General features: G+C 37.6%; 1 protein-coding gene across 6 annotated transcripts in view; it reads left to right on the top strand.

Annotated features, from left to right (window-relative positions):
• Nucleotides 1–27038, top strand: part of Pnpla8 (patatin like domain 8, phospholipase A2) — a 53286-nt gene that overhangs the window by 12369 nt on the left and 13879 nt on the right. For 4 of the 6 annotated variants that reach the window (XM_076941946.1, XM_034514021.2, XM_076941944.1 and 1 more), the window contains exons 2-7: nucleotides 2734–3923; nucleotides 4012–4161; nucleotides 9578–9729; nucleotides 15777–15871; nucleotides 18168–18339; nucleotides 22218–22275. In XM_076941946.1, coding sequence (XP_076798061.1) covers nucleotides 2823–3923; nucleotides 4012–4161; nucleotides 9578–9729; nucleotides 15777–15871; nucleotides 18168–18339; nucleotides 22218–22275 — 1728 coding nt within the window. In that variant the 5' untranslated portion in view covers nucleotides 2734–2822. Of the gene's footprint in view, nucleotides 1–2495; nucleotides 2646–2733; nucleotides 3924–4011; nucleotides 4162–9577; nucleotides 9730–15776; nucleotides 15872–18167; nucleotides 18340–22217; nucleotides 22276–27038 lie in introns of all 6 variants that reach the window. The other 2 variants (XM_034514022.2, XM_076941942.1) reach the window with 1 other exon arrangement.

Raw genomic sequence — 27038 nt, 5'->3', positions numbered from 1 at the left:
AGGGAAAACTCTCATACACCTCAAATAAAATAAATATGAAAGCAAAAATAAAAAGACACTCTACTAGACTCTTAAAGCTCTAATAACAAAACTTCTTGCTAAGAAGGGGAAAAAATAATGATGCCAACCAATTCGATTTTCTATTGATATTAACAGAATTGTTACGTTTGTTTTTTTGTTTTTTTGGGTTTTTTTTTTTTGTTTGTTTGTTTGTTTGTTTGTTTTCGAGACAGGGTTTCTCTGTGTAGTTCTGGCTGTCCTGGAACTCACTCTGTAGACCAGGCTGGCCTCGAACTCAGAAATCCGCCTGCCTCTGCCTCCTAAGTGCTGGGATTAAAGGCGTGCGCCACCACCGCCTTTAATCCCAATTAAAGGTTCTGGGAAACTTTTACTAGTTAGATATCATCATAGATATAGTCAGATGTCTGTCTACCTTACAGTGACTTTGACTATTGGTTCCTATTTACTATTGAATAATTGACTAAAATTTCAGGAAAATAAATAGTTAGAATATGCAGATCTAGGACTGTCTTACAGTTTCTGAGACACCATAGGGCGGAAAGGGTTGGCTTACTCCCATTTCAACTGTTCATCATCAAAAAAAGTTAGGATAGGAACTCAAACAGGGCAGGAACCTGGAGGCAGGAGCTGATGCAGAGGCTGGGGTTGGGCTGGAGGTGGGGATGCTGCTTACTAGCTTGTTCAGCCTGCTTTGTTTTTTTTTATTGGATATTTACATTTCAGATGTCCCCCACCACCACCACCATCACCCAGGAACTCCCTATCCCATCCTTCCTCCTCCTGCTCTATAAGGATGTATCCCCACCTACCCTATCTCCCCTCCCACCTCCCCACCCTCATTTCCCCCCCCCCCCGCCCCCCCCACTGGGCATCCAGCCTTCATGGGATCAAGGATCTCCTTTCCCACCTATGCCGACAAGGCCATCCTCCCCTTCATATACAGCTGGAGTCATGTGTCCCTCCCTACGTGCTCCCAGGCTGGTGGTTTAGACCCTGGGATCTCTGGTTGGTTGGTATTGTTTCTCTCCTCATGGGGCTGCAAGCACTTTCAGCTCCTTCAGTCTTCTCTCTAACTCCTCCATTGGGACCCCCTTGATCAATTCAATGATTAGCTGTGAGCATCTGCCTCTGAATATGTCAGACTCTGGCAGACCTCTAAGGAGACAGCTTTATCAGACTCCTGTCAGCATGCACTTCCTGGCATCCACATCATCAGCCTGCTTTCTTATAGAACCCAGGACCACCAGTCCAGGGATGGCACCACCCACAATAGACTGGGTCCTCTTCCATCAGTTACTGAGAAAATGCCCTACAGGCTTGCCTACAACCCAGTCTTATGGAAACTCCTCCTCTCCTCTCCTTCCCTCCCCTCCCCCTCCCCTCCCATCCCCTCCCCTCCCTTTCTTTGGCTTTTTGAAACAGGGTTTCTTGGTGTAGTCCTGGTTGTCCTGGAACTTATTTTGTAGACCAGTTTGGCCTTAAACTCAGAGATCTGCTGTAGAGACAGTTTCTTAATTGAAATTATCTCCTCTCAAAATGGGAAGTTCCCTCCTCTCAAATGACTTTAGCTTGAGTCAAGTTGACATAAAACTATCTCACAAGGATTAGTTTCTTTGAAACCCATTATTGCTCAGTGTCATGTCTGACAAAATATCTCTGTAACTGCAAAATATTTAAAATGGTTTTTAACAAATAACTAATGTGATTATTTGAATTGAGAACAATCTCCATTTGCATACTTGGTTCCCAGTTGATGGAACTTTTTTGAAAGGATTAGAAGACGTGGCCTTATTGGAGATGTGTCACTGGCTTTGGGGTTTCAGAAACTCACACCATTCCTAATTAGCTCTGTTTTGTGTTTGTGGGTAAAGATGTAAGCTCTCACCTGCTGATCAGCCCCAGCCTGGACACCTGCTGCCATGCTCTTCCTTAATGGTCATGGACTCAAATCCTCTAAAACCATAAGCCCCAAATAAAATCCTGTAAGTTTCCTTGGAAATAGTGTTTCATCATAGCAACAGAAAGTAATTATGACAAAAGTTGGTGTCAGGGAGTAGGATATTGCTGACAGACCTGGCTATACTGTTTTGTGGTTGGGAATGGGAGATACGTAGGGAGTTTGGATTAGGAAAACAGTTGCAGCCTCTAAGCATGCACTTAACAGGCCGTTCTAATTTGCAAGACAGTACTACCAAGACCAATGTTGATTCTGGAGGCTCAACAAGTTTCAAAAGAAAGTAATATTAGCAACTGGCATTTAGAATATTTTTGTGATATTCTAACAGAAAAATTGGTTGCTTTCTACCCTTGTCCTAAATTTTTTTTCTGAGGAAAAATTGACAAGACAGTGGATTCATTTTATCAGCATCTTGGAAATACAGTAGTCCATCTTTTATAATTTTCATGTATTGTTATTTTTTTTATGTGTTTGAGTGTTTTCCATGCATATGTATCTGTCTATCTGTCTACTATAGTTGAGCAGTGCCCTTGGAGACTTAGAAAGGGCACCTGACCCTCTGGAACTTGGGGAGTTTACAACTGGGAGCTGAATCCAGTCTTCTAACAAGAACAAGTGCTGTCTTTACTGCTGAACCCCACCTCTCCAACTTTTTATCTTTGAAATGGTCTGTTGCTGTGGTGTAAAGTCATATGTATTAACTCAACTTTGATTTTTAACTTGAATGCTAATTATGTTTTTGTTAACCATTTCAGGTAAGACCATGAATTATGGAATTTCTTAAATGAAGCATTCATGAGTGGAATGAGAGAATGTCACATAGAAAATAAATGATTTTTAAGTTATGTCTATTAATTTGACTCTAGATATATATATTTACTTTCTTAATAATGCAAGACGTCTTTGTGGGAAACAGAGAAGCAAACAGTTGCATCTGGTTTGTTCTAAACAGTATTGGTGCATGAACCATGTCAATGTGCACAGAGAGTTTCACATAAGTAAGAAAAACTGTAAATGGAACAGAAGTGAAGCACATTGCAGCAAACACTGGCACACTCCAAGCAACCATGGCTTACATATTGGAATTGTAAAGCTTAGCACTTCTGCTCCCAAGGGACTTACAAAAGTGAGCGTTCATATGTCCCGTATTAAAAGTACTTTGAATTCAGTTTCAAAGGCTATTTTTGGCAGTCAAAATGAAATGGTTTCAAGGTTAGCTCAATTTAAGCCAAGTTCTCGAATATTAAGAAAAGTATCAGATAGGGGATGGTTAAAACAAAAAAATGTTAAGCAAGCCATTGAATCTCTGAAAAACTATAGTGATAAACCAGCAGAAAAGAATTCTTTTGCAGAACAGAAAAGTTACTTTGCAGATAAAGAAGAAGATTCAGGTAAACACAGCCTTTTCCATTACACATATGGTATAACCACCAGATTTGGAGAATCATTCCACTTTTTAGCGAATCATATTAATTCATACTTCAAAAGCAAGGAAAAAATGTCTCAAACAAAGGAAGATAAACAGCTTCAGGACAAACCAGGCCTTGAAGAAAGGAAATCCAGCCTTGAAGAAAGGAAATCCAGCCTTGAAGAAAGGAAATCCAGCCTTGAAGAAAGGAAATCCAGTTCTCCTGGCCCTGGCATCTTGACAGACAGGCCAGACTCAGGATCTCCCCCAGAAGATGAAGACAAAGTTTCCAGCCCTACCCAGATGCCTGAGGTTCACCCAGTGTCTGCAAAACAGAGTATCGCTAACTTCCTTTCTCGTCCCACTGAAGGCGTACAAGCCTTAGTCGGTGGTTACATTGGTGGACTTGTACCCAAATTAAAGTCTGATCCCAAGACTCAGCCAGAAGAACAGGAAGAGCCTGCTAAAACTGAGCAAGCTGTCAGCAAAGACAAGAAGGCAGAGGAGAAAAAGCGTGTGTTACTTCAGCGAGAAAAGGCAAGTTGTTTTTCAGTGTGGGCTTAAGAAATGTTAACCATTTGTAGAGTAACTCCATCTTCTAATCAACTTTCATATGACCTTATAGATTATTGCAAGAGTGAGTATCGATAACAGAACTCGAGCCTTAGTTCAGGCCTTAAGAAGAACAACTGACCCAAAGCTCTGTATTACTAGGGTTGAAGAACTGACTTTTCATCTTCTAGAATTTCCTGAAGGAAAAGGAGTGGCTGTCAAGGTAATTTCTAATTTATTTAATATTTGTCTTGAAATAAAAATTTAGGTAAACCTCTTAAAGTGGGGAATGCAAAGCCTTTTATATTTGAAAATTTTTTTCTTTTAAATCATACAATATATATTCAGGAATTGTCTCGTGTTGCATGTTAAACTAATGAGTTCCTTTTGTTCTGTGATATAAATTCTGCTATTATCATGACTATTTATACTTTGAGCTGGGCCTATGTAAAAGTGGATCGTAATTTTGTTAGTTGTATTGCCTCATAATTGTCAAATTCTTAATTGCAGTGCAGCTCTTTTACTATGTAATTACTTTCCAAGGTAAGAAATAGCCAGATGTGGTCAAACACCTTTAATCCCACTATTTGGATACTAAGTGTGAGAGCAGCCTAGGCTACTTAGCAAGATTCTTTCTAAAAACAAAAGACAGGAAACATAATACGGAAAGCCATTGCTAATGTTTATTTTATAATCCTACCATGGTCTTTTTACATTCGAAGTCCAAATTTGAACAAATAATTGAATTGGTAAAGCAGTTAGCATTCCTTGCCTCAGTATTTTATGTATACAGTAGTGGACAAAGTTTAGACTTCATTAAATATACCATTTAAAGAGAAGCTAAGTGACTAAAGAAGGTGAGCCTCCTTGTCTATACTAGGTGTACTTGTATACTTAATAATTTGGAAATACTATAATGATATCGTTACCATTTCATTAAAACCTAGTTAGTGCTTTTTTTTTAACATACCACTCAGAAAGTTGTTAATTTATACTTTCTCTACTGTTTGATATCTGTCTTGTTGAAAAATATTTCTTTGAAATGTACCCTTCAATAGTTTTACACTGTATAACACAGACATTCAGAGCTCAAATATTTCATATTCCCAAAGTTTGAGATTTAGCTTTCATATATTGATGTATTTTTGGAGGTATGTTTTTGAAATATACGTGTGCTTTTAAGGATAATATTCATGTCAGGGATAGCTAGAAAGGAGAGATCTAAAATACAATTACTGCTGTAATCTTCTGAGTTGTTGTAACAAAATACCTTACACTAGATAGGTTAGGTTGTACCTAACAAAAGTCTGTTTTTCATAATGTGCATACTTAGAGGCACAGGGAAAGTACTGACAGGTCTGGTGTCTGGCAATGGTTTGATGGGTATATGCTGCAGCTTGGGACTCAGCCACACAGCAGAAGAAACAACACAGCAGCTCATTTCAGGGTTTCTATATGTGAGGCAGAGGTCTTCTGTCCTAAGTACTTCCCGAAAGACCTTACTTTTTAATATTGTACTAGGAACTAAGTTCCAACATGAACTTTACAAGAGACCTAGCATTCAGACATAGCATGTGATTTAAAGAAGGATTTAACATCTTATGCAAGAAAAACATAGGTACTTTTGTAACTGTCAAGTGAAGTTCACAGACTCAGCACAGAAGCAAATAGAACATCTCCAGTGCCCTAGAAGTTTTTCTTCTACCTCTCAGTCTTAGTCTGCAGAAAAGGTTAATTTTGGCTCCATGTGTGATTGCTTTCTTTTCCCTCAGCACATTGATAGGATTTACTCAGTGTGGCGGGTATCTGTAAATGATTTGTTCTTCTTTTATTTATTATGGTGGGTCACAATTTATTGTTTGTGTTGTACTGTTAATAGATCTGGGTAGTTTTCAGCTCTAGTATGTTAGGAATAATCATGATAGTTGAACTGTTGAGGTTTTTCTTATATTTGAGAACTGATCACAAATCCTGTGGTATAGAAATTCTATTTAGATCAGTCAGAAATGAAAATCTAGGTAGTTGAAAAAGAGTTGTCACCTTTCCCCTAAATAATAATCTAAAACCAAGGAACTGAAGAAATTGTTTGCATCATGTTTTGTTTGGCTATGATCTTTCCCAACGGAACTTTTCTTATTGCCAATTTCTTCCACTGTTTTAAGCAGCTTTTGTTTTTCTTTATATTCTTCAGTTAGGTTCATCATGTTAGTTTACCTAGGCCTTAAATTTTCTGTGTAGTTCATGCTGGCCTGCTCATTGTCATTGTCCTGCCTCTGCCTTTCAAGTGCTAGATTTGTAGATATGTACCAGTTTGTAGGGGGTTGACCAACTTTTTCACTGGTTAACAAAGTTCCTTTGTATTAAGTTATGGTATAAGTTTTTCAGGAGAAGGTGTGGGCACCATGTCTTACTCACCTGTCCTTATCTTTTCGATTTTTTTTTTAAAAGAACAGATACTAGTTTTAATTTTGTCCAGTTTATATGTATTTATGTGTTCAATTTAAGAAATATCTGAATTTCCACATTTTGCCTGCTAATTGTAGTTCTCATCCACTCATCAGAGAAGCTTTTGGCCGGGTTTTTTTTTTTTTTTTGGAGGGGGGGGAGGAGGATAATTGCAGCAGTGGTGGTGGAAAAATTGTAACAGCCAGAGATTGAGGATACTTGGTGCTGGATTGTGTCCCCTGGACATGACAGGGAGAATGTACCACAAACTCACAGCCAATTCCTTCCACTGTTTTAACCATCTTTTCTTTTTCTTTCTAAACTAGACAGGTGTAATGGTAACATCAGTTGAAATGTTAATGTGAGTGGGAGAAATTCTATAGGCTTCTAGATAAAGAAATACATACAGGTTGTCAGTTGCCCTGGACATGTACATTCAGGCAAAGCTTAATGGACTTAATAGGTTGTGAACACACACACACACACACACACACACACACACACACACACACACACACACACACACAGAGAGAGAGAGAGAGAGAGAGAGAGAGAGAGAGAGAGAGAGAGAGAGAGAGAGAGAGACAGACAACAGAGTGAGACAGAGAGAGAGAGAGACACACCATCATTACCATTACCACCATCAACAAAGAAGACGAGGTCATGAGTTTGGGAGGGAGAGGGAGAGGAGGTAATGATGCAGATGCAGAACTTATATGAAGTTCTTTCTCCCACAGATGGAATTTACTAACCTAAGTGTTTTTTTATGTTTCTTCTAAAATTATGTTTTTGCCTTTCACACCTATATGTATTGTTCATCTATAATAGATTTGATTTTACTGTATAAGGCAGAAGATTTGATACGACACACATCCAGTTAAACAAGTGACCATTTATTGAAAAAAAAACTTGTCATAAATGAGACAATTATACATGAGTCCAGTTTTTATAAATAGTTTCTGGACACAGTATTTGTTTCTGCTAATATATCTTTTTTTGCTCCAACATTGTACTCCCTAAATTACTTTAGCTTTATAATAAACTTAATGTCTGGTCTTTTAAGTCTTTTATCTTTGGTCTTTTTTAATGATTTATTTTATGTGCATTAGTGTTGTGCTTGCATTATGTTTGTGTAAGGGTATTGGAGCCCTTCTGACTGGAGCTACAGAGACAGACATGAGCAGCCATGTGGATGTTAGGAATTGGATTTGGATCCTCTGGAAGAACAGCTAGTGTTCTTAATTGTTGTGCCATCTCTCTAGCCCCTTTGTTCTTTCTTATAATTTTAGTTCAGCTATTCTTTTTTGTTTGTTTGTTTTTTTTTTTTTTTGTTTGTTTGTTTGTTTTTTTGATACAGGGTTTCTTTATGTAGCCCTGGCTGTCCTGGAACTCACTCTGTAGACCAGGCTGGCCTTGAACTCAGAAATCCGTCTGCCTCTGCCTCCCAAATGCTGGGATTAAAGGCATGCGCCACCACCGCCCGGCTAGTTCAGCTATCCTTAAAAAAGGATTTATTTTAATTTTAAAACTTACATATATATGCATGTGTGTCTATGTAGGTGTATGTACATGTAAATAAAGTTCCCTGTGGAAACCAGAAGAGGGCATTGGCTCACCTTGAGCTAGAGGTACAAGTGGGGGAACTGCCAGATATGGATGCTGTGAACCAAACTTTGAATCTTTCCAAGAGCAGTGCATGTTTTTAACCACTAAGCCATCTCTTGTGCCTCCTAGCTTGGCTATTACTTTTCTTCCTTTTTTTAAAAAATTATTTTTATCTTTATGGTTATTTTGCCTATATGTCTGTGATAACATGAGTCTCGTACTCTGTGGAGTTACAGATGGTAGTAAACTTAACGTGATCCCGGGAATTGAAACAAGATTTTGGGACGAACAGGCAGTGTTCTTAATCTTGTACCCATCTCTACACCCCCTACTTTGACTTCTTACCATGCAATATTTCCATATGAATTTTAAAATTAATCAAAAAGGAGAATAAAATTATGCTAGAATTTAAGACAGTTTGTAAATTAAGTATCATTTGTTCTTTGTTTTCCTTCAATATTTGAGATTTTTTTTTTATGTGAGTACCTATATATCTTTAATTAGGCTTATTTTGATAATTTATAAGTATGTGATACTTTTTGGTGTAATTTTATGAAAGTTCCTGTCATTTAAACGTCTTTTAGTGATTCCAGTAGGAGAATTTCCTCTGGTGTTTGACTATATGATACTGACTTGACACACACGTGTGACTTTTCTATATACTGGGTGTTGTGAGTTTCAAAAAGTTCTAGATTTCTTTGTCCAGAGAGTTAATTTGCTCTTCTAATGACATATAACCTTCAGTAAGTTTGGACAGAGCTGAGTTAAGGATGGGTAGAATTTGGGAAAGACACCTAGTTTTCCCTGTTCTTAGGGTGTATTCTTAAATTGTCACCATGCCTTGGGTCCTAAAACTTAAGAATACAAAACTTTTTTTTTTTTTTCAGAAAGCTGAGTTTAGCATTTTTCCTTCCTATATATTCCACTTTGAGAATTCTTCAGGTGTGTCAAGGTGAAATCAGCCATGCAGTCAAGCTCCCACCCATCCAGTTTATTGAATATTATATAACTCAGCTTTTCCCTTAAATTTATGCAAACTTTTTATAAAAATTACTACTAATTATTAGTATTAGGAGATTCTGTTTTCTATATTAAATATTGGATTATTTTTCTTTTTAAAGACAGTCTTGCTGTGTAACCCAGGCTGGCCTGGAATTTATTCTGTAGCCCGGGCTGGCCTCAAACTCACAATCCTTCTGACTTAGACCCTTGAGAGCTGTGATTATATGTCTGTAAATTACAGCAAACACTGTACATTTCAAGAAAATATTTGGACAGAGACTTTTTTTTTTGTCTTCAAATTAGGACAAATATATGCTAAATTGTTATTGATATTAGCATGTCATAAAGTAATCATTTTCAATTACAGAGAAAGTAGTAAACACACTTTGATTTTATGATCTACTCATGTCAGCTAAGAATACTTGTTTTATTTTTGTTACAGGAAACCACTGTTTAGCCCAGGCAGGTCTTGAACTCCAGATAATCCTGCATCTATCTTCTTAATGTTGGGATTGCACAAGTACGCTACTACACCAGTTCCTTCTTGGTTTGACATAAGTAACAAAATGTCTTTTTTCTCAATGTAGGAAAAAATTATTCCATACTTACTACGGCTGAGACAAATTAAGGATGAAACTCTTCAGGCTGCAGTTAGAGAAATTTTGGCCTTAATTGGTTATGCAGATGCGGTGAAAGGCAGAGGAATCCGAATCCTCTCAATTGATGGTGGAGGAACAAGGTAAGGCTAGAAAAAATGGTTTTTAAGACTGCAGGTTTCGTGGAGCTTTAGAGAGTTTCAAGAAAATGGTTTAAAATAAAATCAATTTTTAAAGTAAGACAAAGTCACTTTTATGTATGAATATAAAAGATACTGTATTATTTAAGACATATTTGGATCATTTTTTATTTTGACTTACCAACCATTAGTTAGTAAACGGTAAAAAAATAACCGTTTTTATTAGGAACTTAACAACCGTTCTCTCAAAAAAGTTAACAGTGTTTTTTAACTTAATTTTTTTTGGTATTTAAATTTTCAATATAGGCAACTAATCACATAATCATGTGATGGTTAGAAAGAGAACCTAGGCTGTCAACGTGTTGCTTTTTTCTGTCTTCCCTCATGCCATTGGTACAATACCAAAACAAATACATATACATACCTACATACATATACACATACATGTTTATTCAGGAGACCATTTTACAGTCAGTCTTAACTCTTATTCCTTGTAATCATCATCTGCGCTTAATCTTTCAGAGTTTACTTTGTCATACTTTACGTAGCTTCTGGCCTCGTCTTTGAACCATTTTCCCTAGAGTCTTCTATGTTAGATTTCTGTTTCCTTTGTCTTTCCCCCTTCCCTCTGACTTTTGTTCTCCTTGTCCACTGCTCTGTTTCACAGTTCTCCCTGTCATCAAGTCCTTCACACTTTGACTTGAAAATAAAGTAAAGCAGCAGATGAGAGAAGGAAGCTATTTTAGAATTTAGGTATAAGACAATTAATTACTAACCTTAGATGACGGCCCTGGCAGTTTTGAAGTAGGAAGAAAAGATATATATGAACATTTTGAAGAAAATGAGACTAGATATAGTAAAATCAGTTAAGATGATGGTAAGTGTAAACCCTGTGAGTGATAAACGGAGTTACAGAGACATAGATGGTTGATATTGAAAAAGAGGTCTGTTGGAGCAAGTTGAATATAAGCTTATGTATAGTAAACAGACACTCAGTTGTCAAAAAAGATTCACATGAGGAGACAAAAGATAAAAGAGATCGTGATTAATTTTGTTTTTGCTTCTAGGATTACAGGGTTTTACAGTAGCTCAGTCTGGTCTCCAACTGGTGATCCTCTTTGCTCAGCCTCCCAGGAGCTAAGATTACATGTGGGCATCAACACAACCAGCCAGCATGGTGGGTATTTCATGGAAAAGCTAAATAGTCCACTAAGTGTTCTTTCTTTGTGGGTTAATATAAAATAGTGGTGAATTGGAGAGAATTGTTATACTTCACTGGAAGAGTCCCCTTTATCATTAAGTTCAGGGAGTTAGGAAGGGGAGCTTCATTCTTTGAGTCAGATTGTTGAAAGCCTTCTGAGTTATAGAATCTCATTTAGATATTGAAAACAAAACAGACAAAACCCATGTCTTGATAATGCTTCTGTTTTAGAGGAGAAAAGAGAAGAGTAGGAAAAACAACATGTGCAATTGAGTCTTTGTGAATGCTGTCAAGGAAAGCAAAGCCAAGTGAAGGCAGGCATAGAAACTGATAGTGCTGCCATAACTTTATAATGACTAGCTGTGCATAAAATTAATATTTATCATCTGAAAGAATATTACAAGTCATCAACATTGCTGTTTAAAGTGAAAACTACAGTATCTTGGAAAAGGCATTAGTTATTTACTGCCAATAGGAGTGCAAACTGAAATAGACTGGAAATCAACATGAAGATTCCTAAAAACAGACTTAGAAAGCAATCTGCCACACAGCTCAGGCATAACAAACACCTCTGGGCATGACACCTGAAAGCCTCTGAATCCTATAAAAGAGATACTTACTCATCCATGTTCATTGCCCACTGTATTTATAACAGCTATGAAATGGAACAGCCTAGATACCCACCAACTGATGAAATAGTGAAATATCATACATATACAAATGGAATATTGTGAAATTTGCTTATAAATGGATGAAATTGGAAAAATTATTCTAATTGAGAAAACAGAGACCCAGAAAGACAAATGTAGTATGTTCTCTCATATGTGAATTTTAGATTTATGTTGTTAACATGAAATGCATATAGAAGCCCAGGAAACTAGAAGTAGACACTACTGGGCAAGGGGAAAAAAGACCTTAATTAAGGGAGGATATTAGAACACAGGTGGCAAGTGAGGTAAGGTGATGCAGACCCAAAGGAGTCAGGATCCTGAACAGTGGGGTGCAAATGAGAGAACCAAGGATGAGAAATAAAGAAGACAAGAGCAGTAGTGGGGACCAGGAGGTCTTACATAAGCTGATGGCTTATGCTAAGCAACTTTATTAAGAAGTACAGCATCCAGGGGAACAACCAGTCAGCTGAGAGCTCAATCAGACAATATTGGCCAAGACACAGGATAGTCCAACACCACTGCCTAAGTACTGATTACCACAGCCCAGCTGGAAGAGACCAGTCCTCAAAAACAAAAACCTTGATTCCTTCTAAGCACCAGCTCCAGCCTAAGAGTGGCCTTGCCATATCTGTTTCTGGAGAAGGACACAAAACTGATGTTCTTTTGTTCTTTCATCAGGGCCCCTGAGAAAGCCTTGGGTTAGTTTGGCTCCCCATAGTGGGGAATGGGAGAGTAGGACAAAGGATGGGGTGGGGATAGGTATAATTAACACTAAGGGTGCTTGAATTGGAGTTACCATGTAGGAAGGGCAGAGGAATTATGGTCTTCTCAGAAATCATAGGTCATCACACAGAGAGTTCAATGCTATGTGTTGGGTACCTCCCTTCAGTTGTTGGTCAGGTGTTTCCAGACACCCTTTCTAGTCAATACAGGCTAGTGCCATCTCCATTGGACACCCTCCAAAATTTGATGGTAAGACCTGTGTTGGAGAAACCATACATTTTGATCACAAGACATGGACAAATGAAGTCTGAATTTATTTGGAGTTTCCTCCCAGCTGGCTAGATTTCATCAAGCCAAAAGGTGCTGTGCAGGCTGCTGGGGAGAAAAGTCAGTCATGTTATACAAAGATAACACTGTGAGCTGCAATAGGAACCCATCTAGCAGGATATGCACATTGGTGCACTGGCCAGCAGCTTTCTGATTGGGCTATAGGCTTTTTACTCAGGAGGAAACTCATGCCTGGTACTGTAAACCTAAGAACTGTAGCCGCCTGTGGCCATGGAGGAACTGAGTCTACCTGAAAGGGGCTGGAAATGAAAAAGGACAGAGAAGCGAGAGAAGCATGAAGCCAAGATACAGTTTTCTAATGAAGGCTCAAAGTTTAATATTCAGCATATATATATATATATATATCCAACCCGAGTTCATTCTTTGTTTCAGCTGCAAGGCAGTTTCAGCAAGCAATCTTCAAAGTTCTTGCATGAAGTTGCAAGTATAAACAAAGCAGCAAGATTCACCTAGTTGTTAAGGTCCTGTAGGAAGTTGCAGGTATAAACAAAGCAGCAGGATTCACCTAGGTGTTAAGGTCCTACATGGCTTACAAGGTCTGTTCAGACTGCTCAAAGCTGGGAAGGGCACAAAGAACCAAGGACTAAGGAGGTCATAGGTCCCAGGGTAGAATCTGCTATTCTCCTGCATGCAAATAGTATCAAACTGCCTTCTAAATACTTGTGATTTGTAGATTAGTAAAGTGTTCAGCCTATGACAGAGACGCTTCTTTGTGCAGTGGACTGCAGTTAATATAGAGGTACACAACCAGTGAAAATACAGAGAATAAGTGACTATACTCTCTTCTAAAGGAACATCCATATTACACTTCCTTCTCTAATGCTGAGAGAACATCTTGAAGAGAAGGTGGCAGTTATAGGTGTCAGAAGTGCTACAAAATTGTGTCTTCTGAACAAGACAGGGTTGTTGCACTCATGAACTCACAGTAACTCTAGTTGTCAGCTTAAAATACTGCACAAAATGGAGCCACAGTCAGACTTCCATGAAGGAAAGGCTCCTGAGTGAGACCTACCCCTACCTGAGAACTATCAGCAATTAATGGCTGCCAGAAATGGGAGTATAGTTTTCTTTGGTGGTATGGCCTCTCTCATACATTGCTCCTATACCCCATTGGGTGGCCCTGCATCCATGCATGTAAGGACAGCACTGATTGGACAGAGAGAGAATAAAATAGGGAAGAAGGTGTAGAGGTTTCCAGGAGGGGCTGGAGGAAAGAGAAGGGAGGATGATCAAAGTGCAGTGTATACTTGTATAGAATTATAAAAAAGAGATTAAAAAGCCATTTTTATAAGTGCTTAATCTTTAAGCATTTTGTGAGTCACACAGAGAGGAAATGAGTGAGGACATAATGGAAAGATCTAGGAGTGTGTGTGGATGAAAGGTAGATGAGCAATCCTCCATTGGCAGTGTCTGGAGATCACTCTGGTTGTCACTGAACAACTGTCATTCTACATGCAAAGTGCCCCAGAGCAATGTTAGCTGAGTCCCTCATTCTGCAGTTGAGGAACTTGGGTTTAGGAAAGTAAGGGAAACTAACCAGGAAGGGAGGTTTGTATTGAAGTACTATGATGCAAGGGATTGTAAGAAAGCCAGCATATTATTTGTCTGATTTGTTTTGCTTTTTGAAGCACGGTCTCACTGCAACCCTGGTGGTCTTGCAACTATCTATGTAGCTATGCCTCAGTCACCCAGGTGCTGGAATTATAGGCCTGTGCCCTCACACCTAGACCAAGAAAAGAATTATGTCTTTTATTCCGTATGTGTAAGAAGCACTAGTTACATAGTGCTAGGCATACACTAGCAACTTAACAAGTCTCTATATATGATTAATTCTGAATTCATTTTTAAGAATTCTTTATTGGTTTCTTTTCTTTAAGTAAAGTTATGTCATTCTCCATTTGTATATGTACTTAGAAAAGTTTTAGAAGGACAGAGAAAAGACAATCCATAAATCAAAATTTCAGTATTTAGATTTATTTTCTTCAGGTATTTTTCTTGTAGATATATGCATTCATATTTAATTCCTTTGCAAAAAGTAATAGATGCCATATTGTTAAATTTATTTTAGTACCACCATGTTTAATGCTTCATGTCTTACCTGGGCAGCTCTCTTCTAAGCCATTGTCAACTCCTGAAATAAATACACATTACTTATCTCAGCTTAAAAAAACCCGTCATGTTGGGTGTGGTAGTGCAGTATCTTTAATTCCAGCACTGCAGAGGCAGAGGCAGGGGCATCTCTCGGACTTCAAGGTCACCCAAAACTATACAGTGAGCCTATATCTCAAAAGGAAAGAAGGCCAACAGGCAAGCAAGCAAAAGTCAACATTTGGTGCCCTACGAGAATTTGGATATTTTTTAATAAACTCCATTAGCCCCATCAAGGTGCAGTGTGAAACTTCATCGTCTTGTAGTACTGACCTCCACCTCATCATGTATTGGGAATTGAGCTTGATATTGTTTCAGAATTGTCAACAGTGTGAAGCATCCTAAGTAAGCTGAAGTCTCCTAGACTGTTTTTACATTTCCCATTCTCATTTAGTACTAGTGAAGCGATTTACTGTCATCTCAAGAGTACTTACTGCCTTTAGTAAAAATCCAGAGATGAACAAAATGTCAGTAATATTAACTCATGCACTCTTAATGTAGAGATGATTGCAAGGTTATTGTTTCAAAAATTGAATAAAAAACTAAAGAAGGTAGCTTGAAAATCTGACCAGTGAAACATAAATACAAATACATGGAATTATAGGTGGCCAGGTATATTAATGAAGGAAGAAAATAGTTTATAGTATCTCAAATCTACTGAGGATAGTATTTTAAGTGTTTTATAGTATTGGGGTTTTAAAAATATATCTAATATTGTCATATCTTTATATTACTTAAAAACAATACTACAAATGTATAAAAGTACATTGTCATTTGCACAGGCTTTGTGTTAGTATTTTGAAGTGATTTTAAAATTTGGTCAGATGATTTTTATTGGTGCTAGTTTGAATTGTTTTTATGTCAATATATAAGCTGTAAAAGCTTTTAGAATTGTTTTATTCTTTACCTTGAATTTCCTTTGAAACAGAAATTATCAATTTTTTTTTTCTGTTTCACAGAGGTGTGGTTGCTCTTCAGACTCTGCGGAAGTTGGTTGAACTTACTCAAAAGCCGATTCATCAGCTTTTTGATTACATCTGCGGTGTAAGCACAGGTAATTATTGTCATGTGCATGGGTGTGTGCCACCAGTGCATCACAGACCAAGAGCATGCAGCACAGGTTTGAGATCATAGACCTCTGAAACGATGGACAGTAATTTCAGAACTTTAATGATGAGTAATCATTTGTATAATGAACTTTAAAAACTGATTATAGTTTAAATATGTAACTTTTTAAGTTTAAGCATTTAAAAATGAGTTATTTTTATTATAGTTTCAACCAGTCGCATTGGTAAGGAATAATTACTAATTCCTGATTTTGGACATAGTCCCTTGTAAGGGGATGGTGGTAGAAGGATGTAGTGGTAGGTGATCAGATGGCACTGTAGCTAATAGGAAATTAAAGGTGCTAAAAGTTCTATTTGTAAGGAACAGCAAGGGCTAATTTTTTTCTATATTATGTATATGGTTATTCGAAACTAGAACTTAAAGTGGCAAATGTGTCTTTGGTTTTAAATAGCTACTTTTAAATTTTGCTAGTTGGTATATGTATCGGGGGGGGGGGGAGCAATCCCAAGTTTAGTTCAGATTCACAAAATAGAAAAATGAGATCTAACTCCAGATAGGCAGAGAGCTGCAAAATTACTGTAAACAAAGAGGCAGGAAGCAGCTAGGCATGGTGACACATGTGTTTAACCTCAGCACTCCAGATGCTGGGGCAGGATAACTCTTAGAGTTCTAGGCCTGCTTAGGCTCTATAGATTTCTCTTAATATATTAGAATCTATTGTGACTCTTAAAATAAGAAAAGGTGATGAATTATATTATATAATTATGTATAATCATTATTCTATAATTCTATGAATTATAGAATGATCACTGAAAAAGTAGTATTAAAAAAGTAAGAAGAAAAGGTGATTTGATTCTGAATACTTGTCAAAGAGACATTTCCTAAGGATATTATTTCTGGGGTTTTTGTTTTGAAACATTACTTCACCCATTTCTGTTAAATTTGGAGTGGTCCTGGCAGTTGAAACTTCTAATGGTAGCTTCTTGTTGAGTGACTACTACAGTAGAACCTCACAAACCAGTGACCAATCATGATATTGTGTAACATGTAGGTTTCAGTGTCTGTAACATTTCTTCCCACTATACTTTTTTACTTATAAGTGGTTCATAATTCATTTTTCCATTTTGTTTGTTCCTAAGTTGGTTTATACTTATGGTTTTTATGACATCAACAAGCACATATTCAGTTTAAGGGTAGTGTCCTTAGTAACTTAATAAAATTAATTCTTTTTAAAATATCTGTTTATCTTTATAGAAGTTTTGTTGTTGTTGTTGTTGTTGTTTTAAAAGAAAGGCACTTTGCTAGCACTTGGGAGGCAGAGACAGGAGGATCTCTGTGAGTTTGATGCCAGCCTGGTATATATAGCAAACTCAAGGACAGCCAGAGCTACACAGAAGACCTGCTCCCCACCATCACCTGCCCCCCCCCAAGGCATTTAATTTGTTTTAGCAAATTATTTGTTTATTAGGATAATTCTCCAAATTAAAAATATTTTTATATAGTTTAATCCATAATATTGCATTTTTAAGTTTTCAGTTATTTAATCTTTTACTGGAATGATACCAATTACAATACAGTACACTTTTGAGGGCTGTAGAAATGGCTTGGGGATCAAGATAACACTGTCTGAATTTCTTCACAACCGGGTTCAATTCACATCTATCAGTAACTCCAGCTCCAGGAAATCCGGTGCACACCAGGTACACATGTGGTGTGTACACATAAACGTATTCAGAGCACTCATAAGATAAAAACTTTAAAATTAAAAGAACATTTCAACTACATTGTTTATTTCTTTACAGGTTAAGTGGTTAAGTAGGCCTTTGCCTGTCTTGCTGACTCCTCATCCCCTAACACCCCATTTTCTGCTTTAGTAGGAGTTTGGCAAGTAGAACCACTAGGTGGCAGTGTGTCCCACCAATTACAACTGGTATGTGAAATCAGTTATTTAAAAGGAAAGCCTAGAATATTTAATTTCTTTCACCACATTGATTCTAGGACCAAACTGAAGGAGAACTTAATTAATGAGTTGTCAAATACACTATATTCCTTTAGTAAAACATGGTTTTACTTCCCATGACATCTTATATATAATTTAATTTAGTGGAAAATTTATACCCATTTCAAAAATGGGGAAACTTGGGACTCTGAGAATTGCTTTGTTCTGAGTTCAGTTAGAAAGTTATCAGAGCTCGAATTTCACAGGTTGCTTGTCTCAGAGACTTGTAAATTGTAAGAGCAGTCACATCATTAATGATAAAGACTAACAATGTTCTTTTCAGGGGCCATATTAGCATTTATGCTGGGATTGTTTCACATGCCACTGGATGAATGTGAGGAACTCTATCGAAAGTTGGGCGCGGATGTGTTCACACAGAATGTCATTGTCGGGACCGTCAAAATGAGTTGGAGCCATGCATTTTATGACAGTCACACGTGGGAAAAGATCCTTAAGTAAGTTTCAATCCCTTTTAAAATATTTTAGGTATATAGTTGTTTATACATATTAAAAACTATAGAAAATACAAAGAATAATAATATTCCCACTAAATTGGAAATAACCACTATTACTGTTTTGGTGAGTTATGTTCTAGTGACAGATTCTTGAGTTTGTGTGTGTAAGATTTGTGTATAGAAATTATTATTACTTTTTTTTTGTTTGTGTGAGACTATGTATGTTCATATGTTCATCTCTATGTGTGTTTATATGTGTGGGGATCCATGCACATGCAAGTGGAATGCATGCACATCCAGAGATGGATGTTAGGTGTCTTCCTTCATCACTCTCCATTTTATTTTTTGTTTACCTATTATTGTATGTTTGATGTGTGTGTATACATTGTCTTAGTTAGGGTTTTACTGCTGTAAAAAGATACTGTGTTCAAGGTAATTCTTAGAAAATATTTAATTGGGGCTGACTTACAGTTTCAGAGGTTCAGTCCATTATCATCATGGCAGGAAATATGGCAGACTGCAGGCAGACATGGTGCTGGAGGAGCTGAGAGCTCTACATTTTGATCTGAAGGCAGCCAGAAGGAGACTGTCTCCTGCAGGAAGCTAGAGGATGCTCTGGATCATACTAGCCAAACAAAAGCATGTATTTGAGACCTCCACAGTGATACACTTCTTCCAATAAGGCCGTGACTCTTAATAGTGCCACTTCCCATGGGGCAAACGTATTCAGACCACCACATGAGTATACTATGGCATGTATGTGGAGGTTGGAGGACAACTTTGTGGAATCAGTTCTTCCACCTTTTCATGTAGTCTAGGGATTGAAGTCAGGGTGCCAGACTTGTTAAACAAGTGCCGTTACCCACTGAGCCATCTTTCTAGTCCTACTTAGTTTTGGTGACAGGGTCTTTCAAAAACCTGGAGATCATCAGTTTGCCTAGACTGACAGTGAACAAGCCCAAGGATCCACCTGCACCACTTCCTCAATGCTAGAATCACAGGGTCCATACCACCCTGCCATGGGTTCTGGGGACCTGAACTCAGGTCTTTATGCTTGTGAAAAGGAATTTCACAAGTGGAGTCCTCTCCCGAGCTCATGGTAATTGCCTTTTCTTTAAAAGAAATTATGAGGTCATATTGTATATAGATTATATTTATATACTGTTTTCTTTGTTTTGTTTGTCTTACAATCTATTCTTGAGTCATGAATCTGAAACAGCCTGTAACATTAAAATTTATTTCCAGAATAAAATTAATACTAGGATATTTCGATAAAATCAAAACTAAAAGTGGAAAGTAGAAATTTAAATCACCCCAAATTTATTATTGAAAGCTGTGTAACCTGTAATATATTTAGTTTTTTTGATTAAATTTGTGATTGTGTGGATTGTGGATGAATGATTGGATGGGGGTGCGCATGTGTGGGCACATGCATACATGTGTGCATGTCAGAGATCAGCCTCCAATGTCTTTACTCAGGCACTGTCCACCATTTGCTGGAGACAGTATCTTTTCACTAGGTTGGAGCTTAGCCAAGCAGGCTAGGGTGAATGACCATGAAACTCCAGGGATCTACCTGTCTCTACCTCTCTCATCTCACCATTGCCAGATCTATAAGCACATGCTCAGCTTTCTCTGTGAGTCCTGAGGATGCAAACTATGGTCCTCATGCTTCAGTGAGACGACATCTTAGCACATTCTGTTTTTCTCATATATTTTATACAGCTGAAGTTTCAAATTTACTAAATTTGAAATTTATTAAAACTAGTCACTCTTTTGAAAGACTATACTACATTCCAGAGTGGGATGGTGTCATATTTTCTTAAGAATTTCTACCTAGTAGTATAGGGGCTTTTCAGGTGTTCAGAGGTCTCTATAAATTGGCTAAGGTTTAGAAGCTATGCTTAGTGCTTCCCATAATTTCAGTTAACTCCGTCATTCTGGATTTCTGACGGGGTGAAGACCTATAGTCTTATAGCCAATCCTGGCTATTTACTTTGAGAGAAAAGATCTGAGTGGATGGTTTTCAGCTGACATTCATTCTAAAGCCAAGAAAAAAGCCAGGTTCAAAACTAAATGCTTTAGTTAGGACAGATGACAGAGGTTCTGGTTAGTCAACAAAATGATGGACTGGGTATTAGGACTATCTTGTACCTCACTGGTACAATTAAGAATAACTATGCAGGAAGGGTGAAGCTAGGTGATGAGAGAGAAAAAGAGAGAGAATGGGGGGCATGGAGGCAGATGTTCACGTGTCTCCACCAGTCAAAGATAGTTTATATATCTAGGTTGGGTATTGGGTTACACTTCTGGTTGAGCATTACCAAACTTATAAAGCCTTTGATTAACATTTTAAAAAAATGTATAAAAGCAAAAAGGAAAAAGGGGGCATGGGATAGGGGTTTTCTAAGGAGGGGAAATGGGGAAAGGGGATGGCATCTGAAATGTAAATAAAATATAAAAAAATAAATAAAAAAGAAAAAAAAGAAAAAGAATTTCTACCTAGGATATTTATGAACACATAAAATTTATATATTTGTGTGTGTGTGTGTGTGATTAGGATTAGCTACGGTAGAAAACTTTAAACTTCTGCCAGCATTTCAGAATGTATCAATCTTGTTAATTTATAGAAAATGCTCATTTCTTGAAATGCTGTCTTTTTAAAATAATGAAACATTAAAGAAAACACTGAAAATAACATATAATCCCACTGAGAACAAAAACATTTACCATTCCCCGTTAGGACGTATAGCCAAACAAGTATCTGCTTGTGTGCATGTGTGTACTCCTCTTCCCTCTAGTGGAGATGAGAATGTACACATTCTGCGCTTCCATTTGGCATCTGTCACAGGTGATCTCTCAACATATATATTGAAATCATTTTAATGGTTGCTCATATCTCATTAATGTATTATTTTTGGTTTAACATATTTTCTATTAGAAAAGGACACTTACGACGTTTTATTTTTGTAGTTTATAAATGGACATATCATATGTCATATGTCAACTTAAGTCTGCTGATATCTTTAAAGGAAACTCCTAGACATAAAATTCTGTCAGAAATGTTACACATATTTTAAAAGTTTTGAGAATAAAAGAGCACATGAATTTGGGAGGGGAAAGTGATGATAGGGAGAGGGAAGGACTTGGAGGGCAAGTAGATTTGGTCCAGATACATTAACACATGTATGAAATTCTCAAAGTCTTGAGAGATATGTGTATATATAACTGAATTGTTTTTTTAAAAAATAGGATCCTGGTTTACTCATCTTCCAGTACCAAACTGTTTTATTTCTATTTTATAAAACCAAATAATTTAATATTTAAAATATATGAATTTAAGGGGTTTTTAGTGACCATCCACCTTTTCAATATTTTTTTTACATTCTTTTTGTGAATTTTATGGATATATCATTTGCTCATTTTCATATCAGGGTAGCTCTCATTATATTGTAAATATATTAACCATATATTGAAAAGTATATTCAATTGTGTTCTTACATCTATTTATTGTGTACGTATATCTGTGTGTGCATATTTGTACCACACTGTTCTCTCTACCATGTGGGTTCCTACAAATGAACTCACGAGACGTGACAGCAAGCACATTTATATTGAGCCATCTAATGGGTCCAGAATACATTTTTTAAAAACATACTTTATTTATTTATATTTCTCTTTAATGTAATTTTTAATGGAGGAATATGTCCTAGTTTAGCTTTTATTGTTATGATAAAGCAGCATGAACAAAAGTATCTTTGGAAAGTGTTGATTTGACTTACACATAACAATCACAAAGCTACAGGCAAGTGCATAGTCCTTGATTATTAAGAGATAAAGTAATTTTTCTATAACTCATGCATTCTTGTTTACTAAAGGGATAGAATTGGATCTGCATTGATGATTGAAACAGCGAGAGACCCAGCATGTCCTAAGGTGAGTGAGATCTCCCAGGCAGAGCATCACAGAGTCCAGAAAAAACATGTATTGTCAGAAGCATTCTTGGGAACGTTTTGTAATAGATGTTCTTGATTTCTTATCTATTAGGTCATTCTATTAAAATACAGGATGCAATTATTTGGTCATTTGTAGAAAAAGTAATAAAAGTTTAAAAAAATGAATTGGGACTGAAAATATAGAATATTTTATCATAATTATTTTAACAAAATCTAATGATTTAAGGAAAATTATTTTTTATCTTAGATTTTCAAAAAGAAGTTTTATATAATATTTAAAATCAACAGGATTATATTAATGCGCAAATGGAATCCTAATTCTTAAAAATTGAGTAATTTCGGTATACCCCTGTATAGTTCATTTCATTTGTTTGAAACCTCACAATCTTGTTTTAGCTTGCTTTTAACAATAGTTGTTTTTTGCTTGAGGATTATAATTGATGTGCCTAGAAATCCCACACGGCTTGTATTTACTCTTGAATGGCAAGCTATAAGGATGTGAAATCAAGATAGGACTCCCTCTGCTGGTCTTTATAACTTCATCACGTTTATACCTTCATTTTTGTGACTGCTCTATGCCTTTGTGACAACACTGAATTTGTGCATAATAATGCTGTGGCTTTACTAGAATCACAGTGTTTTCAACATGTATAGAAATGATTATTTGTAAGTATACTGTACTTGTTAATCTTTAGTGGTTTTATTTCTGATAATATTGTATTAGTTATTATGTTAAAATAGTAAGTAAGCTAGACACTTATATGGGACCACAGGGCTGTGAATTATCTACTTAATGTGATTATTAAGTAAATAATGAAGTAGTCCTCAAATGTATGCTCCGGAACGTACGAGCAGTTCTCTGAAAGCATACATTTCAAGGGATGTAAGGAAGGCTACTTTGTGAGACCTCATTGTGAAAGCTAGTAAGTAGGAGCATTCCTGGCAAAAGGACAAAGAGAGTGGTCTCTGCAGGGCTCAAAGAGAATTCCAGGAACTGTAAGCTTTCCCAAAGACTAGGGCTCAAGGATCTGAGGGCAGCATGTGGGATGAGACTGGAACAGTAGGCAGATTAGATCACACACTGCCCTTGAAGGCCATGACAAAGAGATGACTTCATTCCTTGGGAGAGGATCCCAGGATGTGCCCTATCTCCCCCTCTTGTTTGTTCTTCTGGATTACTGGGCCTCTGTTTTTGTTTGAATACTTGCTTCCAAATTATGGGAAGTTGTTAACTTTGGGTAAAAGAATAGATGTGCACGGGAAATCTTGAGCCATTTGCAAAGGTTTTCTGTTGTAATAGAGCAGGCAACTGCCCATAGGATTCATAATCCTCTTTTTTCTCTATCTCAGTTATAGAAAGACCCTCTGGATTTTAGTGGATGGCCAGCTGGTATCCATAGATGAAAAGAGTCATGAGTTCCAGAAATCTAGGATAGGACCTTTGTTTAGTTTTTTTCTTCACTTTTTAAAAAAAAATTTTAATTTTTAAAAAAATTTTAGGATATTTTTGTATATAAATTTAATTTTTTAAATTTTTTATTAGATATTATATTTACATTTCAGATTTTATCCCCTTACTCCATTCCCCCCACCACTCAGGAACCTCCTATCCCATCCCCCTTCTCCTGCCTCCACGAGGGTGTGCCCCCACCTACCCCCCACTCCCACCTCCCCACCCTCAAATTCCTCCATTTTTGGTGTTCAGCCTTCATGGGACCTAGGATCTCCTCTCCCACCCATGCCCAAGTGTGGATGCCTCAGTCCTACTTGGAAGGAGTGACAGATGCTCAAGGGAGCAAATATGGAGACAAAGTGTGGGACAGAAACTCAAGGAGGGGCTGTCTGGAGACCATTCTACCTTGGTATCCGTCCCATGTGCAGTCACCAAAGATAGACTCAAAGGGTCTTATTCTCCTTGTATGCTCCATCCTCTCTGGCTCTTGTACTTTTCCACCTCAGTTTGCTGCTCTAGTTGACGGTAAGACCTGGAAGAATGCAGCCAGTAAATGAAATAGAATAAAGTCTCACTCAAGAACCATCTTTATTCAAAGCATCAGACAATTTATACCCTGAGGGTTATGAAAAGTCACCTGAGTAAAGTTTTCACGAGTTCAAGCTGTATATTATCCTAAGGATAAGCTGCAGGTGAAAACATGTTTTCCTGTACAGACATGAACAAATAATGAATAGCCACTTGTAATAAGTAATCTGAGGTAAACTATCATATCTATCATATCTGTCATATCCACTACACCTGGGAGGAGCACATTCTAAGAACAGAGATTACAAGACTTTTGTCTTATTTATCTGGAATTTTCTTACAAGGTCTCAGAAATTCCCTCACACAGCTTCATTCGTGGACTTGTTGCAGTGTGTCTCCTCTTCTGAGGGGTTGCCTGAGCTCTAAGGGGAGGGATTTGATGGGGACATCCCATTTAGAGCTGTGTGTTCCAAGGACTCTTCACTGTCTACATAATGACTGGCCATGGGTCTCCTGTCTCCTGCAGGAGGAAGCCTCTCTGCTGAAGACTGAATAATGCATGGCTCTATGAGTACAGCAAGTGTAGCAGGATGGTTTCCTGCTGCTGCTGCATTGTTTACAGTAGAGCAGTTGGGGAGGGGCTAATGTGGGAGAGGAAGAGGAGAAGAAAGAGGAGGAGCAAGGGGATGAGGGAGAGTGGAGTGGGAGAGAAGATTGCTGGAGATGTCTGCTAGTCTTTAGCAATCCCAGGTAGTTAGTTATTCCTATCTAGGTTAGTTAATTGGGTTAATAATTCTAATTGTGTGAGCATCCTTGTTAATTGAGCATTTCCAAATATATGTACCAATTGGATAGCCATTAAATATTAAGAGTCTTTATTCTACTGGTACAGCAGGATGGTGGGTATTATCTGGGCTTAGCCAAGCATTGTGGATAGCATGGTGGCTAGGCTGATCTAGCCACCACAATAGCACCTCATTGGTTCCAGGGCCGGTGCTTCAGGCTGGCCAGAGCCACACTCTCGCAGGTCTACTTGTGGCACACGTGACCTCTGGCCGCTTCCAGCTGTGGTGTGCTTGGCTCTGGCTGCAGAACATGGCAGCCTGAGCTAAGCAGAGCCACTGCCATTTAGTCGGCCAGCGCAGCGGCATTTTAAAAATATTACCCGCAACAGCAGAGTATCATTAGGATTACTTTATTGATACTTCATTGTCTTTTATACAAGAAGTGTTTTGTTTTACCCTAGGGTTTTGGACTCTCTAGTCTCAGGTTCTTGGTCACCCAAGCAGTAGTGGATATGGGTTCGGTCTTGTAGAGTAGGCAGGCCTTAAGTCAAATCAGACATTGGTCAGCTGCTCCCACAAGTTCTGTGCCACCATTACCATAGCATAGCTTGCAGGGAGAACAGATAGTAGGTCAACGTTTTTGTAGCTAAGTTTGTGTTTGTTTCTTTTAGAAGCCAGTAAAATAACTTCCTGTACCAAAGACATTAGAATGTCAGGCTGAGGGTTCCATACAGGCACCAGTTCCATTGCTCCATGGTCAATAACTTGTGTGGGTGTTATCCTCAGAAATATCACTGGCAGTCAGTTTGTGGAAAGCAACCCCTTATCTTAGCAACAGCCTGGATTTTGTTTGGGGATTTCAATGGGACTCCCTTGGCCAACTGCTCAATTGAATACAATATAGTCCTGGTACTGGTGACAAAAGATGGCCAGTTAGGAATCTGTATCCTCCATTATTAGGAAACTTCATTAGGATTGCTTTGCATGCCTTAGGAAGTCTTCACCTCATTGTGTTTCAAGTGCCCCTCAATTCCATGTGTTTCTATCTGCATTTCCTCCCTCAATACTATGTTCCCTCACCTGCTCTACTTTATTCTTCCATTTTCCCTCCCACCCATCCCTTGTGCACCTGTAAAATCTGTTCTATTTCCTCCTCCTAGGGAGACCCATCTGTTCCCTCTTAGTTCTTTCCTCTATACCTAACCTCTTAGGGTTTGTGGAATATAGGTTGGTTATTATTTATTTAGTGACTAATACCCACATACAAGTGAAAACATACCATATATATCTTTCAGTGTCTGGGTTACCTCATTCAGGATGTTTTCTTCTAGTTCCATTCATTTGTCTGCAAATTGCAAATTTCTCTCTATTTCTCTTTTTTTTTTTTTTTTAAACAATTGAGTAACATTCCATTGTGTAAATGTGCCCCATTTTCTTTATCCATTCTAATATTGAGGGACATTATTAGGTGGTTTCCAGTTTCTGGCTGTTACAGTAGAGCAGCAGTGAACATGGTTGAACAAGTATCCTTGTGGTAGGATGAGACATCCTTTTGGTGTATGTTCAAGAGTGGTGTAGCTAAGTCCTGAGGTAGATGGAGCTCCAATTTTCTGAGGAATCTCCACACTAATTTGCATAGTGGCTGTACTAGTCTTCACTCCCAGCAGCAACGGAATGTTCTCCTTAGTCCATATCTTTGCAAGTGTGAGTGTCACTTGTGTTATTGATCTTAGCCATTATGGTAAGTGTAAGATGGAATCTCAGAATATTTTCAAAGCACATGAAAATTTTTTTGTAAATTACATTCAAAATACTGCATTTGTTTAACGTTAAGAATAAATTGTCAACACTTATATCAGTTATGACTTTAGAAATGTGCATCTTTCTGAATCTTCTTAAATAAAATCATGTATTCGAATGCATCTTCTATTCTCATCTAATATAGCTCAAACTTGTGTCAAACCTTGTACCTTTTTT

This window comes from Arvicanthis niloticus, chromosome 11 (assembly GCF_011762505.2).
Source record: "Arvicanthis niloticus isolate mArvNil1 chromosome 11, mArvNil1.pat.X, whole genome shotgun sequence".
In the NCBI taxonomy this organism is placed as follows: Eukaryota; Metazoa; Chordata; class Mammalia; order Rodentia; family Muridae; genus Arvicanthis; species Arvicanthis niloticus.
Note: the sequence above shows the minus strand (reverse complement) of the source record. Positions and strands in the feature narration are given on the sequence as shown.